General features: G+C 44.3%; 1 protein-coding gene across 1 annotated transcript in view; it reads right to left on the bottom strand.

Moving 5' to 3' along the window:
• The window catches only part of ssrp1.S (structure specific recognition protein 1 S homeolog), a gene marked incomplete at its 5' end in the record, with an annotated part of 147,136 nt that extends 142,692 nt beyond the window's left edge, over window positions 1-4,444 (bottom strand). Inside the window, 1 exon segment of the mRNA NM_001090695.2 lies at window positions 4,331-4,444. Coding sequence (NP_001084164.1) covers window positions 4,331-4,384 — 54 coding nt within the window.
• Between the last annotated feature and the right edge of the window lie 20,155 nt (window positions 4,445-24,599).

Genomic DNA, 24,599 nt, shown 5'->3' on the forward strand with positions numbered 1-24,599 from the left:
TCACTAATATATAAGTTTATCCCAAATTGACAACACTTGAAGGAAGTTGCAACGAAAAACAAAGATATATTGCAAAAAAAAAAAAAAGGTTTATTTTAATCCTACGTTTCGGTTCCTTATTGGAACCTTTGTCAGGGAAAAAGAACATAACAGTACACAACGGGGTGTTTAAATCTAGTGAAAATGGCACCAAAAGTAGTTGCTAGGAAACCTAGCAACCAATGTAGTCAGAAACAGTGACATTATGCAGAAGTGGAGGTGATCAGTATATGTACAAGTACTACTGCATTAGGACTGAGGCTTACCTGGGAGGCCATCCAGAACACTGGGTCATGCGACATTGACTAACTAAATATGAACTTTTTTCTGGTGGACTCACATATAGGAGCTAGACCAGTGGTCCCCAACCAGTAGCTCGTGAGCAACATGTTGCTCTCCAGCCCCTTGGATGTTGCTCCCAGTGGCCTCAAAGCAGGTACTAATTTTTGAGTTCCTAGCTTGGAGGCAAGTTTTGGTTGTATAAAAACCAGATGTACTGCCAAACAGAACCTCAATGTAGGGTGGCAATCCACATAGGGGCTACTAAATAGCCAATCATAGCACTTATTTGGTACCCCAAGAACATTTTTCATGCTAATGTTGCTCCCCAACTCCTTTTACTTCTGAATGTTGCTCACGGGTTCAAAAGGTTGGGGATCCCTGAGCTAGACTGTTCAGAAAACCCACTGATTAAACTTAATTCTACATGCAGGCAGTAATCATCCTCCAGCAACAATTAGAGGGATTCCCTATTCACCATTTCTTCCGGGTGTATGGAACAGTAGCTCAAGGTACACCGCCTTGGTGCAATTATGGGAAATGTTCTATAGATACCTTGAGAGAGGATATTCTGAGGAACTGCTGTGCAGACAACTTTTTTTTTTTAACTTTTTTATTGAAAGTTTTTTTTGACATACAAAAGACAACCAACAATCGCAAACACAAAAAGCACTTTAAAGTACAGATTACATTCAGGTAAACAAGTCCTACAGCATGTTATAAAAAAAAAAAAGACAGCATATGTTGTACCTAGTTCCGTCTTTACTTGTACCTTTTAATATCAGTCATGAATTGTGTGCCTTTAATAAACTGCTTTAACCTCAAACTGCTGTCATTCTCATTAATGAGTTAGCGAAATTCATAAGAGCGCAAAATAAAAGAGCAAAGGGAAAGTACTTATTGCACACATGTAGACAAGTATACCTATGCTGCTGGAAGATGTTCATCTACCCAAACGGACCAAATCTTTTCAAATTTATTGGGGCATCCACGTTTATAGAAGGTGGTTCTGTATAACGGGAGGCTTTGGTTAATTAGATCAAGCCATTGGCGGGGTGTCAGTGGGAGGCTAGACTTCCACTTCATGGCTATCAATCTTTTTGCATGTATGAACAGAAAGGTTAACAGATCTTTTTCTGCTGTAGAGGGGGCAATATCCCCAATTTGGTTTAGGAGGATGGGTAGTGGGTCCATTGGTATGATAAGGGCTAAGGTGTGACTTATTTCTGCTGCTACCTCACCCCAGTAGTTCTGGATATGAGGACACTGCCATACCATATGAATAAAATTGGCATGAGTAAATCCACATTAAGGGCAGAGGTCTGGAACACTATTGTTTATCTTATGCAACCTATGAGGGGTCAGGTAAGTCTGGTGTAAGAATCAAAATTGTATCATCCTATCCCTGACACTAATTAAAGGGGTATAAACTGACTCCAGAATTTCCTTCCATACTTGTGTGTCGATATTAGGTATGTCAGTTAGGTATGACAGTGGCATATATTTGGAGCAATGACTGATTCTTAGGGAACCAGGTGACGGGCCATTCTCCAAGAGAAAACAGTCGCCTTCATTAGAACTGTAACCCCTACATTTTGCTTCATCCCTCTATATAAGGTAATATGTTTTTAAGCGTCTCATAAGACCCTACAAAAGAGGCCTCCAAGTAAGTAGCGGCATTGCCTTGGGATGTGGTTGTCCACCAGGCCGCAGGCACTGTCTTAGCGGCTAAATAATATAGATTGAGGTTTGGGGCAGCCAGACAGCCTGCATCCATAGGGAGTTGTAAAGTTGCCAATGCAACTCTAGGAGTTTTCCGAACCCAGTACAGAGAATTTGGTCAAGTGTCAAGTCGTCGGAAGAAGGTAGCAGGTAAGGTTAAGGGAATTTGCCTAAATATATAGAGGAATCTAATCAACATGAGCATCTTGAACAAAGTTATACGACCTAGTGATCCCCCCTGCATTATTCACACTTGTGACAACTATTGTTCACACCCCTAAAGTCCTGTACTGTTCAACACCTGAGACCCAGGCTGAAACTGCCCACATTGTTCAAATGTTCACTTTATACAAAATGCTAATGGGGTACCAGCACGAGTAACCTTCTGAACTGCCCTGCAGCATCATGGAACACCAGGGGGCTGAATGACAAGGTCCATAGTGTTGAATACTCAGGAAATCTGGTGTTGACATAATAATGCTGCAGGGAACACATTTGATGCATGCAGAGTTCTCCTCATATTCCGGAGGTGTTGAAATACTGATACATAGGTCACTAAACTTCTGTTTAGTGTTCTGTTGCTTGTCAAAGGTCAAGAAGAATCACCTTATCTGTTTGTAAACGTTTATTTACTATGCCCAGCTGACATACACCTCCTATATGAATTTACCCAGAAGGTTGCTAATTTTGTTCAAAGTCCCACACTTTGGGCTGGAGATTTTAACATGGTGATGGATCCACACACTGACCGCCTCTGTCCTCACATGGGACAACATTTCACGTTCAAAACTACAATTGTTCATTTTCCAAACACCTACAGTGTGTTATAAGAAGGCCAACTTTGATACATGTTGCTAGCATCAAATTCAAAAACATAATTTTCAGAAAATAACATTTGTTTCAACATCTATTAAATTGTCTTTGTTCTCTTCAAATATAGTGGTTAAATTAAAAATATATATATTCTTTTATATATTTTAGTGTCCCAACTTTTTTGGAAATGGGGTTGTAAATGAAATGGCATACATGCAAACATGAGGGGGAAAAAATCAGCTCTGCAGAAAATGGCAAATGGTACAATTCTAATGGAGTAATCCACTAGTCATTGATAAATAATCAAGACTGAAAAAACAGGTCACAGTATTTTCTCCAAAATGAAACCTACACGGGTCAACACCAAATAGAGTAATCAAGTTAAATCTGTAACTGTGTAGAAGCCCATATAACATCCAACAGTAGGTATGAGTTTGGGGTTTAGCATTCTTTATCACCATACTATTGTGGAGCGCCTCATAATGATTACTAACAATTTCTGTGAATCAAGAATACCTATAAAATATACTAAACACTACAAACATTTTGGTAAAGCCAACCAATTTTTAATGTACACCTTTTTAAGTACATCTTCGTTAACCTTCCCTACTAAAAGCCTCTAGATATATCCCACGCTTGTATCTTGATATAGATATTCAAATGCAATTAATACACACATACATTTAGAAGAAGGCTCACATAAATACACAGATTAAAGGAAACAATCGATTCGCCAAATACGTTGCACATAGCTCTAAATATGAAAATGATTAGCTACCAAAAACTAATTGGCGCTTACTGAATACGCGTTCTACTCGTCATAAAATGCACAAATGCGGTATATGGGTATTGCTATCGTCGTAGCTAGGTATCCAAAACAGCATTTAATATTGCCCACGTTACTTACCATAGAACCTTTAACTTCCTGATAAATATCATTAAACTCCAACGTATCCGCCATTCCGCTAAGCCACGCTACTTCCCTTTCCTTCCCGCCTCTGCTAACAAGCCTCCTAGTACCAAAATGGTAGCGGCTAGTACGTAACCTCATAATGATTACTAACAATTTCTGTGAATCAAGAACACCTATAAAATATACGAAACACTACAAACATTTTGGTAAAGCCAACCAATTTTTAATGTACACCTTTTTAAGTACATCTTCGTTAACCTTCCCTACTAAAAGCCTCTAGATGTATCCCACGCTTGTATCTTGATATAGCTATTCAAATGCAATTAATACACACGTACATTTAGAAGAAGGCTCACATAAATACACAGATTAAAGGAAACAATCGATTCGCCAAATACGTTGCACATAGCTCTAAATATGAAAATGATTAGCTACCAAAAACTAATTGGCGCTTACTGAATACGCGTTCTACTCGTCATAAAATGCATAAATGCGGTATATGGGTATTGCTATCATCGTAGCAAGGTATCCAAAACAGCATTTAATATTGCCCACGTTACTTACCATAGAACCTTTAACTTCCTGATAAATATCATTAAACTCCAACGTATCCGCCATTCCGCTAAGCCACGCTACTACCCTTTCCTTCCCGCCTCTGCTAACAAGCCTCCTAGTACCAAAATGGTAGCAGCTAGTACGTATCCTCAGAAAGAACCTTTGTTACGTCACGACCATGTGATACTACCATGTGACCGCTGTGTGGATGATTAGCTGTTATTCAGCGGTAAATTCATAGGGGCGAAAAGTGGTTACAGTTTCTTTAAAAATGGCAAGTTATGAAATCTTCATATGACCTGCAACTTCATCCCCCAGGGTTTCCAACGACTGTAGGTTTGGTACAGCGTGCAACTGTGCCTCTGGAATGAATGTATGTGGGGTGAAGAGGGTCCTGGTCACTGTGCCTCTAGGATTGCCACCTAGCCGGTGTTTTTTTGGCCTGGCCAGTAAAAATGATGGCTGATCCCAATGTTATTAATAGGGGAAAAAGATAAATATATAGGAAGGCCTGTATTTTTTTCCGGAAAAGGTGGCAACCCTACTCTGGAGTCTAGATGTTCCTGGGGTGGAGGGAAGTCACTATGCCCCTGGATGCTTGTGGGGAAGGGATCAGGCCCAGACTGGCAATCTGTGGGTTCTGGCAAATGCCAGAGGGGCTGCTATAAAGTGCCATAGAAAGTCAGTATTTAGTGGAAAGGTGGGAGCTGTTTGGGCCTCTCTGTGGGCTTTTTGGGCCTCTGTGTACTTGAAATGCTTGGGGTGGAGGGAGTCACTGTGTCTCTGTATACTCATGGGGTGGAGCGGGTCACTGTGCTTCTGTATGCTCATGGCGGGAGGGGGGTCACTGCACCTCTGAATACTTGTGTGTTTCGGGATCCTCGTGGGGGGGCACTGTGCCTCTGGATACTCTTGGGGGGGTTATATAACTTGTTTATTAATGACTTAGGGGAGGGTATTGTAAGTAATGTATCATTGATTGCAGATGACACAAAACTATCCAGCCCAATTAATTCCATCCAGGATGTGGCATCCTTGCAACGGGATCTTGACAAACTGGCAATCTGGGCAGCTAAGTGGCAAATGAGATTCAATGTTGATAAATGTGAAGTCATGCACCTTGGATGTAAAAATATCCAAGCCACTTATACCCTTAATGGGACTGCACTAGGCAAATCCATAATGGAAAAGGACCTTGGAGTCCTTGTAGATGATAAACTTGGCTGTAGCAAGCAATGCCAATCAGCAGCATCAAGGGCAAATAAGGTATTGAGCTGTATTAAAAGGACATTATTGTATTAGAGAAGGTACAGAGAAGGGCAACTAAGCTGGTAAAAGGTATGGAAAATCTTAGCTATGAAGAAAGACTTGGCCATATTGGAGATGTTCAAGCTGGAGAAGAGGCGTTTAAGAGGTGATATGATAACTATGTATAAATATATAAGGGGATCATATAATAATCTCTCTAATGCTTTATTTACCAGTAGGTCTTTCCAGCTGACACGAGGTCACCCATTCCGATTAGAAGAAAAGAGTTTCCACCTAAATATTCAGAACGGTATTTTTACAGTGAGAGCTGTGAAGATGTGGAATTCTCTCCCTGAATAAGTGGTACAGGCAGATACATTAGATAGCTTTAAGAAGGGGTTGGATGGCTTTTTAGCAAGTGAGGGATTACAGGGTTATGGAATATAGCTCATAGTACAAGTTGATCCAGGGACTAGTCCGATTGCCATTTTGGAGTCAGGAAGGAATTTTTTTCCCCCTCTGAGTCAAATTGGAGAGGCTTCAGGTGGGTTTTTTTGCCTTCCTCTGGATTAACTGGCAGCTAGGCAGGTTTAAAAGTTAAAAGGTTGAACTTTATGGTGTGTCTTTTTTCAACCTAACTTACTATGTCTTACTATGCCACTGTGCCTTTGGATACTTGTGAGGTGGAGGGGGGATCAATGTGCCTCTGGATGCACTTCGGGGGGTCACTGTGCCCCTTGATATTTGAGTGGTGGAGGGGGGCAATGTGCCTCTGGATGCTCCTGGGGTGGACAGGGTCACTGTGCCTCTGGTGTGGAGGGATGTCGCTGTCTCTGAATGCTTGGGGGGGGTCACAATGCTTCTGAATGCTTGCGGGGTTAAGGTGGCACTGTGCCTCTGGATGTTCGTGGATTGGGGGTCATTGTGCCTCTGGATGCTCGTGGATTTTGGGTCATTGTGCCTCTGGATGCTCCTGGGGTGGGGATCACTGGGCCTCTGAATACCCGTAAGGGGGGGCACTGGATGCTCATGGGGTGAAGGGGAGTCAGTGTGCTTCTGGATACTTGTGGGGGGTCACTGTGCCTCTGGATACTCTTGGGGGATCACTGTGCCTCTAGATGCTCATGGGGGATCATTGTGCCTCTGGATGCTGGTCAGGGATCATTGTTCCTCTTAATTTTTGTGGGGGGGAGGAGTCACTGTGCCTCTGTATGCTCATGGGTTGGAGGGGGTCACTGCACCTCTGGATGCTTGTGGGGTGAACAGGGAGTCTGTGTGCTTCTGGATACTCTGGATGCTCCTGGATACTGGGTGGAGGGGGATCAATGTGCCTCTGGAAGCACTTTGGTGGGGTCACTGTGCCCCTTGATATGAGTGGTGGAGGGGGCCACTGTGCCTCTGGATGCTCCTGGAGTGGAAAGGGTCACTGTGCCTCTGATGTGGAGGGATGTCACTGGCTCTGAATGCTTGGGGGGGGGGTCACAATGCTTCTGAATGCTGAATGCTGTGGGGTGAAGGGGATACTGTGCCTCTAAATGCTGGGGGTGGCGTGCCTCTGAATGTTATGGGGGTCACTGTGCCTCTGGCTATTCCTGGGGTGGGTTTACTTTGTCTCTGAATGATTGTGGGGTGGAGGGGGGTCACACTGCCTCTGGATGCTCGTAGGGGGTCACTGTGCCTCGGAATACTTGTGTGGTTGAGGGGGTCACTGTGCTTCTTGATGCTGGGAGGTCTGTCACTGTGCCTATTGTTACTGAGTGGGTCACTGTGCCGCTGGATGTTCAAGGAATGGAGTGGGGTCACTGTGCCTCTTGATGCTCAAGGGATGGAGGGGGTCACTTTCCATCTAGATGCTTGTGGGGTGGAGGGGGAGCATTGTGCCTCTGGATGCTTGTGGGGTGGAGGGAGAGCATTGTGCCTCTGGATGTTGGGGGGAGGTAATTGTACTTCTGGATGCTCGTTGGAGGGTCACAGTGCCTCTTGATTTTTGATCAGTGGAGGGGGGGAGCATTGTGCCTCTGGATGCTTGTGGGGTGGAGGGAGAGCATTGTGCCTCTGGATGTTGGGGGGAGGTAATTGTACTTCTGGATGCTCGTTGGAGGGTCACAGTGCCTCTTGATTTTTGATCAGTGGAGGGGGGGGGCACTGTGTCTCTGGATGCTCCTGGGGTGGAAGAGGCCACTGTGCCTCTGGTGTGGAGGGCTGTCACTGTGGCTCTGGATGGTTGGGGGTGGGGTCACAATGCTTCTGGATGCTTGTGGGGTGGAGAGAGGGCACTGTGTATCTAGATGCTCATGGGGTGGAGGGGTGTCACTTTGCCTCTGAATGTTGGTAAATGCACTGTGCCTCTGGATATTCCTGGGGTGGAGGGGGTTACTTTGTCTCTGAATGATTCTGGAGAGCAGGGCCAGAACTAGGGGTAGGAAGAGTAGGCACGTGCCTAGGGCGCAAAGCTGGGGAGGTGCCAGGCACGTACCTGCTCCTACGCCAACCCCATTGTCCGGCCCTGTCTCTCCCCGACTGCTGTGGATATTTGTTCTTAATTGCGCTTTTGCTTTGTTTACAAAATTGCGCTTTTGCTTTGTTACGGCGCTATAGCGCCGTAACGCGCATGCGCACCACAGCACGCACTCAGCCGGCGCCGTGACCAGCCAGGTTGCCTAGGGCGCCTGGCTGGGTTGGCCTGGCTCTGCTGGGGAGGAGGGAGGTTACTTTGTCTCTGGATGATGTGGGGTTGAGGGGCATTACTATGTCTCTGGATGATTGTGCGGTAGAGGGGGTTTACATGGTCTCTGGATGATGTGGGGTAGAGGGGGGGTTACTTTGTCTCTGGATGATTTTGGGATAGAGGGGGTTTACTTCATCTCTGGATGATGTGGGGGTAGAGGGGGGTTACTTTGTTTCTGGATGATTGTGGGGTAGAGGGGGTCACACTGCCTCTGGATGCTCGTGGGGGGGTCACTGTGCCTCTGAATACTTTTGGGGTTGAGGGGGTCACTGTGCTTCTTGATGCTGAGAAGGGTGTCACTGTGCTTCTTGCTACTGTGGGGTCACTGTGCCTCTGGATGTTCGAGGGATGTTGGGTGGTCACTGTGCCTCTTGATGCTCATGGGATGGAGGGGATCATTGTCCCTCTCGCTTGTGGGGTGTAGGGGGAGCATTGTGCCTCTGGATGCACCTAGGATGAGGGGGTCACTTTGCGTCTGGATGTAATTGTGCCTATGAATGTTTCTAGGGTAGAGGGGTCACTGTGTTTCTAAATACTCATGGGGGTCTCTGTGACTCTGGATGCTTGTGGAGGGGGGTCACTGTGCCTCTAAAGGCTGGGGGGGTCATTGTGCCTCTGAATGCTCATGGTGTGGGAGATCACTGGGCCTCTGAATACCCATGGGGGGGTCATTGGATGCTCCTGTGGTGGGGATCACTGGGCCTCTGAATACCCATGGGGGTGTCACTGGATGCTCCTGGGGTGGAGTGGGGGCACTGTGCCTTTGAATAATTGTGGGGTGCAGTGGGGTCACTGTGCCTCTGGATGCTCGTGGGGAGTTACTGTGCCTCTGGATACTTGTGATGTCGAGGGGGTCACTGTGCCTCTGAAGGCTGGGGGATCACTGTGCCTCTGCATGCTCATGGGGTGGGAGATCACTGGGCCTCTGAATACCCATTGGGGGGGTCATTGGATGCTCCTGTGGTGGGGATCACTGGTCCTCTGAATACCCATGGGGGTCACTGGATGGTCCTGGTGTTGAGGGGGGGGCAATGTTTCTCTGAATGATTGTTGGGTGCAGGTTGGTCACTGTGCCTCTCTATGCTCATGGGGGGGGTACTGTGCCTCTGGATACTTGTGATGTCGAGGGCGTCACTGTGCCTCTTGATGCTGGGGCTGTTCACTGTGCCTCTTGCTCCGGGGGGGGGGTCACTGAGTCTCTGAATGATCAAGGGATGGAGGGGGTCACTGTGTCTTTGGATGATCGAGGGGGGGTCACTGTGGTTCTGGATGCTTGTAGGGTGAGGAGGGAGGGTAGTGCCTCTGGACGAACCTGGGGTGAGGGGGTCACTTTGCCTCTGCATGTCATTGTGCCTATGGATGTTTCTAGGGTAGAGGGGTTCACTGTGTTTCTGAATACTCATGGTGGTCACTGTCTGGATGCTTGTGGTTGCGGGTAAAGACGCGGGTCGGCGGTTCTGCGGGTCGTGCCGCGGATCTTCTCAACAGCGATATTTACTCCTTTTTTCTGGTCACGTCTACTTCCGATGACATCACTTCCGGTTTACAATGACAGCACTTCCTGATTCTTGATGGTCAGCAGGTAGCGGTTCCAAGTGGGTAAGAATGCAGGTTGCAGGTCGGGGTTGCGGATTGCAGGTTGTGGGTACAGGTCGGGTACGGGTCTCAAAAAATGGACCAGCAGACAGGACTCTACACTGTGCCTCTGCATGTCATTGTGCCTATGGATGTTTCTAGGGTAAAGGGGTTCACTGTGTTTCTGAATACTCATGGTGGTCACTGTCTGGATGCTTGTGGGGTGGAGGGGGTGCCTCTGGATGGTGGGAGGGTGTCACTGTGCCTCTTGCTCCTATAGGGGTGTCATTATGTCTCTTGCAACTGGGGGGGTCACTGAGCCTCTGGGTGATCAAGGGGTGGACGGGGGCATTGTGCCTCTGGATGCTTGTAGGGTTTGGGGGTCACTGTGACTTTGGATGCTCCTCGGGTGGAGGGGGTCAATGTGCCTCTGGATGCTTGTAGGGTTTAGGGGTCACTGTGACTTTGGATGCTCCTCGGGTGGAGGGGGTCACTATGCCTCTGGATTCTCCTAGGGTGGACAGGGTTACTGTGCCTCTGGTGTGGAGGGGTGTCACTGTGGCTCTTAATACTTGGGGGGGGTCACAATGCTTATGGATGCTTGCGGGGTGAAGGGGACACTGTGCCTCTGGATGCTCATGGGGTGGAGGAGGTGTCACTGTGCTTCTGGATGCTCGTGTATGGGTGTCACTGTGCCTCTGAATACTTGGGTCACTGTGCTTCTTGATGCTGAGAAGGGTCTCACTGTGCCTCTTGCTACTGGGGGGGGGTCACTGTGCTTCTTAATGCTGGGAGGAGTGTCACTGTGCCTCTGGATGTTCGAGAGATGGTGGGGGGTCACTGTGCCACTGGATGCTTGTGGGGTGTACTGGGAGCATTGTGCCTCTGGATGCTCCTAGGGTGGAGGAGGGAGTTACTGTGCCTCTGGATGCACCTGGGATGAGGGGGTCACTTTGCCTCTGTATGTAATTGTGCCTATGGATTTTCCTAGGGTAGAGGGGTCACTGTGTATCTAAATACTCATGACAGTCACTGTGACTGGATGCTTGTGGGGTGGAGGGGGTCACTGTGCCTATGAAGGCTGGGGGGTCACTGTGCCTACAGATGATCCTCTGGTGGAGGGGGTCAATGTGCCTCTAGATATTTGTGGAGTGGATGGGTGGTCACTGCTTCTGGATGCTTATGGGGTAGAGGGGGATCACTATGCTTCTGGATGCCCGTAGGGTAAAGGAGGGTAACTGTGCAGTTGGGGCCACTGTGCATCTAGATGCTAGGGGGGGGTCACTAGCCTCTTGATCCTGGGTGGTTTCTGTGCATCTGGATTCTTGTAAGTTTTGGGGTTCACTGTGACTTTGAATGCTCCTCGGGTGGAGGGGGTCAATGTGCCTCTAGATATTTGTGGGGTAAACGGGGTCACTGTGCCTCTAGATGCTTATGGGGTTTGGGGTCACTGTGCCTCTGGATGCTCCTGGGGTGGGGGTCACTGGGCCTCTGAATATTTGTGGGGTCACAATGCCTCTGGATGCTTGTGGGGTGGAGGGGGTCACTGTGCCTCTGGATGCTTGTGAGGTGGAGATGAGCATTGTGCCTCTGGATGCTCCTAGGGTGGAGGGGGGTCACTGTGCCTCAGGAGGCACCTGGGGTGAGGGGGTCACTTTGCCTTTGGATATTTGTGGAGTAGATGGGTGGTCACCTCTGGATGCTCGTGGGGTAGAGGGGGGATCACTGTGCTTCTGGATACTTATGGGGTGGAGTTGGGGAGACTGGATGCTGCGGGGGTCACTGTGCTTCTTGATACTGGGTGGTTTCTGTGCATCTGAATGCTTGTGCAGTGGTGGGAGGGTCACTGCACCTCTTGATGCTTATGGGGTTTGGGGATCACTGTGCCTCTGGATCCTCCTGGGGTAAAGGGGGGCACTAGGCCTCTGGATATTTGTGGGGTTGGGGGGGATCACTGTGCTTCTGAGGTGAAGGGGGGCACTGTGCCTCTGGATATTTGTGTGGTTGGGGGGTCACTGTGCCTCTTGACATTTGGGGGGTGTTGGGGGTCACTGTGTGTAATTTTTATGTGGTGTGTGTAATGGGTTGCTTTGTAATGTACTGTATGTACATTCTGCCTAAATTAGTATGTTACATTGATGTGTGATTTTAAATATATAATATTATAATATGCTTGCACAATGTTGAAGAGATGGGTTGAGGCTGCAAATTCTAGTTTATCCACTAATTGTCCTAAATCCTACAACATTTACTGTGTTTGTCAGGTAAATTTACGTGAAATTATTACTATTGTAAATTTTAGTTCCCTTTATGGATACACTGGTGGGTGGACCTCTCATTTGGAATCTGGTTAATTGCTCTCTGTGATGTGAATATAAATGTTATTTACAAAAGACTGTTTATTTCAAATAGTCGATGTACCGTGTTACCGGGTAAAAATGTTACAGGGCAACCCTTTTGAAATAAAAAAAACAAAACAAAAGTGGTATAAAGGTGATACCTTCATTGGCTAACTAATATAATCATCAAGCTTTCAGAACATTTTAGTTCCTTTTTCAAGCTGATTACAATGAAGCTGTGGTGTTCTCTGTTATACATACAACATTCAGCTCATAGGTCAAATGACCAACAAAAAGGAATATCAATCTATGTGTAAGGTGTAAAAAGTCATTTACAAGGGGATCTGCAAGAGACAAGCAGATAAGGTACAAGATAATGAGGGTCAAAGAGACCTGGTGCAGTCCTTTCTTAGTCCATATAATTGGCCATAAATCCAAGGCCCAGGTTTAGTCGCTTCTTCAGAGAATTGAAATTGTCCATTAATTAGTATTCCCACACTTTTCTTTCATTATCTGTTTTAAAATTGCCCTTAAGTACCAAAATTCTTTAAGGAGTGCTTTAAGGAGTGATGAGGGCCATTGAAATGATTTCCTATTGGTGTGTCCAGTTTTTATTGGTTACAGTGAATCAGTGGTGTGTATTTCTCTGTATTTTCTCTTTCCCTGATGTGAATAGTTGTCAAGAAAGTGGATGTGAGTGGGGGATTAGCTCAGTTTCAAATAGATAGTTGGATGAAAATCTTGAAACTGTTTGTGAAACTGAATCAGTTCAGTCCAGATTATGAATATGTCATCTATATATCAGAAGTATGTCAAAGGCTTGGTGTTGCAGATGGAGAGGAAGTCCTCTTCTAGTTTTGCATGAAGAGTTTGGCATATTGGGGTGCAAAGCGTGTACCCATACTGGTTCCCATCCGTTGCAGAAACACTTCCTGGCCGAAAAAGAAGCAGTTGTGTGTTAATGTAAATTCAATTATTTGAACAACTGCTTGGGATGGTAGGTCATGCTTTTCCAGAAAAGTTTTGCCGGCATTTATACCATCCTTGTGTGGAATGTTTGTATATAATGATTCCACATCCATTGTTGCCAAAATGGTACCCTCCGGAAGTGGTCCTATGCCTGCAAAATTGTTTAGCAGATCAGTTGTATCTTGTAAATAGCTTGTTGTGACCCTTGGGTTTTAAGATCTGCTCAACCCATCCTAATATGCCCTCTGTCAGAGTGGCAAATCCAGATACTATAGGTTGTCCAGGGTTACCTTCCTTGTGGATTTTTCAGGAAGCATAGAGAAGGTGCCTGTTTTGGGATTCTCTAGTACCAAATCTAAATCTAAAACTGAACTCTGCAAAGACATGGAGGAATTCTGTAGGGAAACTGCACCTTAAGGAATTTTTTCATGACAGACCATCCAGTGATTTTGACACCTCCACACAACAGGAACAATGTAAAAAAAACAAAGTCAAGTGGACACCTCCTGCAGGCATGAATCACAAGCTAGATCAATACATAGATTAATTTAGGGACAGGATTTAATCAACCAGCCTTACCAAGCAGAAGAAACAGATCCACAATCTGAGTGCCCAAGGACGGAATGCTATTAAATGCCACAAGGACATCATCATCAAACCAGCTGATAAAGGGAGTGCAGAGGTCATTATGAATACTTTATAGACTACATCACAGAGGCCCACAGACAGCTATCAAACGCCAAACACTATACTCCAATCACAGGAGAGAGAGAGAGATCAGGAGAGTCTACGAAGGAGGACACTGAGAAAGTACTAAACTTATCAACCAAGTGTCTGTCCAACACACATATACAAGTACTGAGCAAAGGACTGTCTTTTTCTCCTAACAGGAACTTTGATATTTTTGAAACAATCTTAGATGTCAATCAATTTGTTAGAAAATAGTGAAAGTGATAGATTACCATCTGAACAGATATAGCCAATATTTTGAGTAATTAAAGGGATTTCTTTTGTCTGCCATCAAATATTTGTTGGTAGGGAAGCACCAAATCCACTATTTTGGATTCAGCCGAACCCCCCGAATCCTTCACGAAGAATTCCGCCGAATACCAAATCCTAATTTGCATATGCAAATTAGGGCTGGGAAGGGAAAAACATTTTTTGCTTCCTTGTTTTGTGACAAAAAGTCAAGCGATTTCCCTCTCTGCCCCTAATTTGCATATGCAAATTAGTAATTTACATATGCAAATTAGTAACTTGCATATCCAAATTAGTAATTTGCATATGCAAATTAGTAATTTACATATGCAAATTAATATTCGGATTTGGTTCGGCCAGATAGAAGGATTCGCCCGAATCCTGCTGAAAAAGGCAGAATCCCGAACCGAATCCTGGATTCGGTGCATCCCTATTTGTTGGAACATAATTATTTCATCTTTGACAGACCGTTTTATCTGTTAGTTTCTAAGAGGAGAAAATGCTCTACTGATAGGGAGTTCTATAGCTTAGCAGGAGATATGAAAAATCGTTTTAGGGAGCAAGGATATAACCGCATCAATATACAGAGAGCCTTTGTGAGAGCAGTGATTACAGATGGAGATGAATTATTAGTACCCAAAAATAAAGAACAAAGTAGACAATTTGCCAAAAGGGTGTCTTTTATTACCAGGTCATAAAAAGATTTTTTCCAATCATATATACAGATGGAGAATACTTCAGAATTTTAAACCAAGGGGTGAGTATTATAGCTAGACGAGCATATACACTGGGAGATCTACTATCACCCAGCTTATATACTGTCACGGACACGGTACTTCCAACCGCATGTGACTTTAGGTGTGGCTATCAGGGGTCACTCACTCAGTCTCTCACCCACCTTGCACACAGGTTAGACTAACACAAAAGCACCCCAAACACCAACCAACACCCACAAAACTCATTCGCTGCCACCATCTATCATTCACAGGCAATAGAAACCTAATGTGACTATTCCCCTCTTCTCTCTAACAGGCTCACAATACACCAATGCATTAAACACTCTCTCACTATAGTCAGTTAGTTCCTCCTGATTCAACAAGTACTTCAGCATGCAGAGGGTTAAGGCTCACAGTTACACTCTTTCAGGCTAGGTTCGTTTAGAGCATCAAAGACAATCTTATTAAATTCTCTTTAATATTATAAAAGGTATAACAGTGCAATATACAAAAAGATGTTACAAAAGAGACATACATTCAATAATACAATTACAAACAGTTGTAAAATAAAAGGGAAAACATGGAAAACCTATACTTAACTTAAAAGATATAGAATTCCTGGTCCTGGAGGCAAGGGGAAACAAACGGGATAACTTCCAATCGCAATTGGTCCTCCAAAGTAAATCCAAAGTTTTGTCCGAAGAGCTGACTATTTATTAGTGATTTCAGGGCATCAGGTAACTGCACACTCCCCCCTCCCTCAGGAATGCAAGGGGTGTGGCCTAGCAGGACACAGATTGAGTTTTTATGACCTCCTGTGAGTAGGAACTGGACCAAGAATATAATGACCATAACTCCCTATTGAAACATAGGAGAGAGTTGATATTATATTCATTGGTTACTAATTCTCTCAGGGATTCCATAGATACTAAACATCAATACTGTGTGACCTGTCCCTGCCCAGATATTCACATCTAATATACAGAGTACCAAACCTAGTCATGTTTGGACTCGTTGGAAAGATGAAATTGCCTTGAACCCATCAACAGTTTTTTATATTGTTGGTACAACAGGTATAGGTTCTGTAATGATAAATATATTTGAGTATACATTATATGTGACCTTCACTTTACCTTTGAGGGTCTTGCTGGGAACTTTAAGTTCTCACTCCTTGGGCTTCCTCCTCCCTATGGAATGGCTCTTATCAGCCAGGGCATGGAGGAGGGCATTACAGCTCTGACCCCTCTGACCATAGTGAAAAAAGGCTGATTTAGATGCTGGTAGAAATATTTCTCATGATACCTTGGCCTGTTTTATTAACTATTACAGGCCTGTATCATGACACCTCCCCCTTTTCGAGTGAGCAAGGGGAGATTGACTTACAGGTCATCTACACTGCGCTCATGCTGGAAGGGTTCTGATTGGCGTGACAGGCCATCTGCATTTCCATGATCACTCCCTTTCTTGTGTTGGATAGTGAAATCATATTGTTGGAGAGTCAAACTCCACCTGAGCAATTTCCCATTGTCCCCAGCCATGCGGCTGAGCCAGCTAAGAGAATTGTGATCTGTAATAACTGTAAAGTTGCGTCCATATAAATAGGGCTGTGATTTTTTCAAGGCCCAAACAATTGCCAGACATTCCTTCTCTATGGTGGCATAGGCTACTTCTCTTGGCAGCAGCTTTCTGCTCAGGTACAGTATAGGATGCTCTTCCCCCCGTTGGTTCACCTGGCTGAGAACTGCACCTATGCCATAGGCAGACGCATCCGTCTGTACAACAAATCTACGTGTAAAATCTGGGGCCTGCAACACTGGAGAGTTAGCTATGGCATTTTTTAAGGCCAAAAAAGATTTTTCACAGTCTGGGCCCCATAAAATTACTTTGGGGAGTTTTTTTCTTTGTCAAATCCGTTTGGCTAGTGAGCTGTAGTTTGGAACAAATTTTCTGTAATAGCCAGCGGTTCCTAAAAAGGACATGACTTGTTTCTTGGTTTGCGGAGTGGGCCAGGCCATTATAGCATCCACTTTCCCTGTTTCTGGTCTAAGTGTGCCCCCTCCTACCCTGTGTCCCAAATACTGTACTTCTCTCATGCCAATCTGACATTTACCAGGTTTGATAGTCAAACCAGCTGCTTTGATTTTACCTAGGACTTGGGACAGGTGAGTTAGGTGCTCTTCCAAGGTGTGACTGAATACAGCAATATCATCTTAATAGGCTACTGCAAATTGTTCCAGCCCTGCTAGCAGACCATTCACAACTCTTTGAAACGTAGCAGGTGCGTTTTTCATGCCAAAAGGCATTACGTTAAATTGAAATAACCCAAAGGGAGTGACAAAAGCGGATCTTTCCTGGGCATCTGCTGTGAGGGGAATTTGCCAATAACCTCTACTCAGGTCCATGATGGTTAAATAACTGGCACCTGCCAACTTATCTAATAATTCATCCATCCTATGCATGGGGTAGGCATCAAAGACAGTTATAGCATTTAACTTTCTGTAGTCCACACAGAACCTGGTGTATTTGTCCTTCTTGGGGACAAGGACTACTGGTGAGGCCCAGGCACTATGTGATTTTTGAATTACAGCAAGGCCTAGCATTTCTTCTATTTCCCTTTTTATATCTGCCTGTACCTCTTAGGAAACTCTATAAGCTGATTGTCTGACAGGAGAATTGTCACCATTATCAACATGGTGACGGCAAGGTGAGTTCTACCTGGCTTTCCTGTAAAGGTTCCCTGATATGGGTTAAGCACTTGGGATAGCTGCACTTTCTGCTTCTCTGACAGCTGAGGGTTATATTGCACATCCTTTATGGACCCTGTTTCCTTTGTCACAGCTAATAAGTCTAGTAGAGGGTCCCTGTCACCCTCCTCAGAGAGACTGCAAACTGGCAGAGAATAGGCAGCCCTGTCATAGTGAGCTTTCATCATATTGACATGAAAAACCTTTTGCCTTTTTCCCCTGTCATCAAGGGCCACCACATAAGTAACATCATTAATACGCTTCTGAATAATGTAGGGCCCCTCCCACGCAGCCTAAAGCTTGTTTTGCCTCATTGGTACTAGGACCCACACTTTCTGCCCTATTTCATAAACTCTTTCACGGGAGTGGCGGTCATACCACTGTTTCTGATTTGCCTGAGCCTGTTCCATATTTTCATGCACCATATGTGTCAGAGTTTGCATGTTCTCATGAAATTTCATGACATACTCAATGACAGAGACTTCTGAACTGACCATTTTTCCTTCCCAGGCCTCTCTAATTAGGTCCAATGGGCCCCGCACCCTTCTCCCATACAGGAGCTCAAATGGTGAGAAACCAGTGGAAGCCTGGGGTACTTCCCTGTTTGCAAAGAGTAAATAGGGGAGGCACCGCTCCCAATCTCTTCCCTGTGAGTCCACAAACATTTTAAGCATTTGTTTCAATGTCCCATTAAAGCGTTCACAGAGCCCATTAGTTTGTGGATGGTAGGGACTGGCAACTATATGTTCTACCTGTATTTTCTGACACAGGCACTGCATCAGGTTGGACATAAATTGAGTGCCATGATCTGTAAGCATTTCCTTAGGAAAGCCTACCCGTGAAAATATGCTCAACAAGGCATCAGCAACCTTGTCTGCCCTTATAGAGGACAGAGCTACTGCCTCTGGGTATCTAGTAGCATAATCTACTACTGTGAGGATAAATCTCTTGCCTGAACTGCTGGGTATGGCGAGAGGGCCTATAATATCTACAGCCACCCTTTGAAAAGGTTCATCAATAACAGGCAATGGAATCAATGGGGCCTTCACAACATTCCCAGCTTTACCAACACGTTGACAAGTGACACAAGAACGACAATAGTTAGCAATATCAGTACCCATGTTAGGCCAATAGAAATTATGCGCTAAGCGAGCTTTGGTTTTTTGCACTCCTAAGTGCCCAGCTAGTGGAATTCCATGGGCCACCTTTAATAATGGTTCTCTAAACTTGAAAGGTACAATTAATTGTCTTTCTATCATCCATGGTTCTGTGGTGTCAGAATTAGCTCTCTATACAGCTTTCCCTGGTCCCAGTATACCTTTTCCTTGTCAGACTCAGTGGGGGGTCCAGCTGCAAGATTTCTCAGCTTTTCTAAGCTAGCATCTGTTTTTAGAGCTAATTCAAACTCAGAACTGCTAGTCTGAGACACCGGCCCTGTTGTGAAACTGATAAATGGCAGGGATTCCGTAACTTCTGAGTCTCCTATTTCAGTGTGTGAAGGGTCTGATACACTCAGGGGTTCTCCATAACTAGGTAAAGACGGACACTGGTTTGAGGCCTGTGCACTCTGCTTACGTGTCACAGCTGCAACAGATGGAATACATATACAGTCCACTTCATTAGAATTGCCTAAGGGGTTACAGTAAACATTTCTATCCGTTGTAACAGGAGATATATTCTTGGGCATCTCTGAATCTGTCACAGGTGGAGCTACAGTTAAACATTCATCCCCTTTTCCCTCCATCCTCCCAGAGTCATGACACAGTACCTTATGATGTTCAGGAGTCTCCGGTAGGGGTGCAGATTCACTGGAAGTTGTTTCAGGCACATACTGGGATACCAACCTGCCCAGGTCTGTACCTAGCAACACATTGGTAGGAATGGTGTCTGACACTCCCACTTCCCTAATCCCTCTTCCTGCACCCCAATCCAAATACACCTGAGCCATTGGCACTGCAGGGCTGATTCCTCCAATTCCTTTAACATCCATGGTTTTCCCGGGAATAATGTCTTCAGAGTTTACCATCTCAGGCCACACCAGAGAAACTTCTGCTCCGGTATCTCTGAGTCCAACAGTAATCTTGTTACCTACAGTAACAGGTTGTAAGTTATCCGCACTATTTCCCTCTTTTCTGGCAACAAACATAACAGCCGGGGATGAGCTGGTCTGTTTCCCAGTAGGTGCAGATCTCCTTTTCTCAAGACAAGTGACACTAACATGGCCCACCTTATTGCACACGAAACATCGCCGGGTATCCACTGGTGCAGATTTAACCACAGGAGGGCTGGGTGTAGAGATGGCTGGCATCCTGCTGGCTGGTGAAGAAAAATTTCCTGTTGGTTTCCCTCCTTTCCAGTGTTGGAGATTAGCTTTGCGAGGGTCAGACATCCTATTTGCAGCATATGTGTCTGCTATCTCTGCTGCCTGATCTGCTGTTTTGGGCTGACGGTCCATAATGAATTGCTTCACTTCCACAGGGCACGTGTGCAAAAACTGGTCTTTTATCATCAGATCTTCCAGGCACTCAAATGATGTAACAGAGAGTCCTCTCAACCAGGATCTAAAAGCGGTTCTCAGACTACTCACAACATCAGAGTAGCTGTCTGTAGGTCCGCACTTCACAGTTCTAAATCTTTTGTGGTATACTACTGGTGTAAGATGGTACTTTTTGATCAGGGCATTTTTTATAGCATCATAGTTCCCATCAAACTCTGGTGGTAAGTCCACAAAGGCATCCAGGGCTTTGCCTTTCAACCCTGGGGTGAGATATTTTGCCCATTGCTCACGGGGTAAGTGATACTGTCTACAAGCTCTTTCAAAGCACCGCAAAAAGGTATCCAGGTCACCATCTTTATCCATAACTGGAAATTTATCCACAGAGTTTATTAAAGGGCGTACTTCCTGGGTCTCACTGGACCGTGAGTGTGATCCCTGCTGCTGGAGCTTGACTAACTCCAGTTGATGCTGTCTTTCAGCTGCTGCTGCATCTCTTTCTGCCTGCCTTTCAGCTGCTGCTGCTGCATCTCTTTCTGCCGCTGCTGCATCTCTTTCTGCCTGCCTTTCAGCTGCTGCAGCTGCTGCATCTCTCTCTGCCTGTTAATATTGCAGGATAAGCTGAAGACGCAGCTGGGGGTCATCTGAACCCAACAATTGCAAAGCTGCTTGCAGGGATGAATTCCTGTCATCCTGCCCACTGCAACTAGAACTGTCCTCTCGCTGAGAGGATCCAGGAACAGAGTTCATCACTGGGACATCCTGAGTTGCATAGTCTCCTGACTCAGGTGTGTAGTTATCCTGCTCCTTTTCCACCAAGGCACAAATCAGCATTTCCTTTGATTTGTCCGCTGCATCAATTCCTCTTTGCTCACAGAGATTGATGAGGGTCTCCTTGGTCTGCCTCTTGTAAAATGCTGCCATCTTGCAACACTTTGCCAAAATAAAAGATAGAAAAGAAAAACAAGAAGGGAAGGGAAACTGTTTTCAAGTATGTCTTAATAAAAAAAATAGTATGCACCGAGTTTGTCTTTGAAGACTGTAAACTCCTCGCAAGGATTTACAGTTCTTTAGTGCAAGGTTTAATGACTTAACCCAAGCACTAATGCTCTAAATAAAAAATATGCCACCGCTGCCTACCAATCTGTCACGGACATGGTACTTCCAACCGCACGTGACTTTAGGTGTGGCTATCATTGGTCACTCACTCAGTCTCTCACCCACCTTGCACACAGGTTAAACTAACACAAAAGCACCCCAAACACCAACCAACACCCACAAACCTCATTCGCTGCCACCATCTATCATTCTCAGGCGATAGAAACCTAATGTGACTATTCCCCTGTTCTCTCTAACAGGCTCACAATACACCAATGCATTAAACACTCTCTCACTATAGTCAGTTAGTTCCTCCTGATTCAACAAGTACTTCAGCATGCAGAGGGTTAAGGCTCACAGTTACACTCTTTCAGGCTAGGTTTGTTTAGAGCATCAAAGACAATCTTATTAAATTCTCTTTATAAAAGGTATAACAGTGCAATATACAAAAAGATGTTACAAAAGAGACATACATTCAATAATACAATTACAAACAGTTATAAAATAAAAGGGAAAACATGGAAAACCTATACTTAACTTCAAAGATATAGAATTCCTGGTCCTGGAGGCAAGGGGAAACAAACGGGATAACTTCCAATCGCAATTGGTCCTCCAAAGTAAATCCAAAGTTTTGTCAGAAGAGCTGACTATTTATTAGTGATTTCAGGGCATCAGGTAACTGCACACTCCCCCCTCCCTCAGGAATGCAAGGGATGTGGCCTAGCAGGACACAGATTGAGTTTTTATGACCTCCTGTGAGTAGGAACTGGGCCAAGAATATAATGACCATAACTCCCTATTGAAACATAGGAGAGAGATGATATTATATTCATTTGTTATTAATTCTCTCAGGGATTCCATAGATACTAAACATCAATACTGTGTGACCTGCCCCTGCCCAGATATTCACATCTAATATACAGAGTACCAAACATAGTCATGTTTGGACTCGTTGGAAAGATGAAATTGCCTTGAACCCATCACCAGTTTTTTATATTGTTGGTATAACAGCTATAGGTTCTGTAATGATAAATATATTTGAGTATACATTATATGTGACCTTCACTTCACCTTTGAGGGTCTTGCTGGGAACTTTAAGTTCTCACTCCTTGGGCTTCCCCCTCCCCATGGAATGGCTCTTATCAGCCAGGGCATGGAGGAGGGCATTACAGCTCTGACCCCTCTGACCATAGTGAAAAGAGGCCTGTTATGTGTCTGATTTAGATGCTGGTAGAAATATTTCTCATGATACCTTGGCCTGTTTTATTAACTATTACAGGCCTGTATCATGACATATACAGACAAAACAATCAAAAGGTCCCGATGTGGCAGTAACCGCTGCCTTACCTGTAAATATCTGAAAGTCTCAAGAAATTAGATCCACAGTTACGAGAAAGACCTACAGCATAAAACAATTTGTAAACTGTAACAGCACAGGAGTAATCTATTTAATAACTTGCAAAAAGTGCAATAAACAATATATAGGCTGTACGATGATTTCTGCAAAAGAGCGAATCAGGGAACATATTAACCAAATTAGCAATGTTAAATACTGCAACAAAACCAATGTCACTAGACACTTCGCAGAATGCAGTGACAGAAATTTAAAATACTTTTCAGTACAGGTAATAGAACAGATAAAAACAGGCATTAGAGGAGGGGATATGCTTACTTTGCTACATGAAAGAGAAGTTTACTGGATATTCTATTTGAAGACACGTTTACAGGTGGGCTTGAATTATACATTCGATGTGATTTGTTTTATTTAACAGGAATTAGTATTTACTGTAAATAAGTAATGAAGATATTTTTATACCATATTGGCTTAAGTTTACCCCTGAACATGGATTATTTATAACTGATTAAGTCAAATGTTTTTATAGCCAGGTGGGCTGGTCTGAAACACCTCAATGAGGTGCAGGTGTAACAATGACCTAGCTTCACTATGATTGGTCTTATTCTTCTGGGAGGGATTCTATTTTGTGTGTGTGTATATATATATAGATAGATAGATAGATAGATAGATAGATAGATAGATAGATAGATAGATAGATAGATAGATAGATAGATAGATAGATAGATATATGGAGAAATGTGTTCTGGTTTTTAAGATTGCCTATTGCTGGGTAAGCATGAAACGCTTTAGGCTCCATGAGGGGAAATATCATATATTTTAATATGATACAATAAAAAAACATCAGCATGAATATAGAGCTAGAGGTCTCTATAATACTGTATTCCTATAAACCTTTATTAATACACTATTTAGGAATACGGATTCTGTAATCCATTTTTTTGGTAGGTTCTTGATGTTTTCCTTGTTGGTCTTATTATAGTTTTTTATTATTATTACTAGCCTATAACCATAGAGGATTCTCCCACTGCCTGTGGTTCTGATCGCTCAGGTTCTAGTTGAGATCGGTTTATGTTTTTTCTTATTTTTATTTTTTTGCTTGCCTGTAGTCTCTCTACATGGAAAATTTGCAGTAGTAGTGGTTACATGGATCCTTCATTAATAAGATCTTACCAGGTGTAGAGCATGCCCTAATAGGGCTTTAACTCTAGTTTTTTTTGGGTGTGGCTGGATATGATTAAGATATGATTAAGAAGGTGGTGACAGAGGGTATGCTTCATGCTGCTTAAGCCTCTTCTGCTTACAGGCCTTGGGAAATACAAAGAACTGCTTTTCAGGATGAAGGAAGAAGTGAGGAGCAGATGGATTCAGAAATTAATAAATCCCTAAGAGCCTGTTCAGATGCAGAATCAGAAGAAGATTCTGCACATTTATTTGATTTCAAGATGGTGAACCATGTAGCTTAATATAGAAGTGAATAGGAAAGAAGAGAAAGGCATCTAAAAACTACACAAGCTGAATTTCATGTATATAAACATTATAACAAATGTTGTAAAACCACAATCTGAAAGGCAAAGATAGGAAATGAGGAGCACATTGTGACAGAGGCTAAGTCTAACCCCAAAAAGTTCGTTACGTTTATTTATGAAATAAAGATGCAGGTTTAGAGTTGCTATTTTAAATAATGGATGATTGTAACATTCAAAATTTTGTCCTAGTGAATTGCATTTTGAGCAGCAATCAGCATGGCTTTATGAAGGATGGTGTGATAAACTTGCCTGGTGGTCTAGTGGGAGTGCAGTGGGGATGCCCGCTGCGTCCATCCTCTTCGGCGATGTGTTAGTGAATGCGGTTCTTCCGAGTTTCACGTGCTCAGCAGTTTCCGGCTAAATCCAGAAGTTCCCGAACGTGACGTCACCGACCAGTGCAAATATTCAAATATTTCAAGAGCTTTCAATGGGGAAATCATTGCCTAACATAAAGGTATTTTGTTGTTCCTGGGTGCGTTTTTCTGTATATTCCTGTTGTTACTGAT

Source organism: Xenopus laevis, chromosome 7S, assembly GCF_017654675.1.
Source record: "Xenopus laevis strain J_2021 chromosome 7S, Xenopus_laevis_v10.1, whole genome shotgun sequence".
Lineage (NCBI taxonomy): Eukaryota > Metazoa > Chordata > Amphibia > Anura > Pipidae > Xenopus > Xenopus laevis.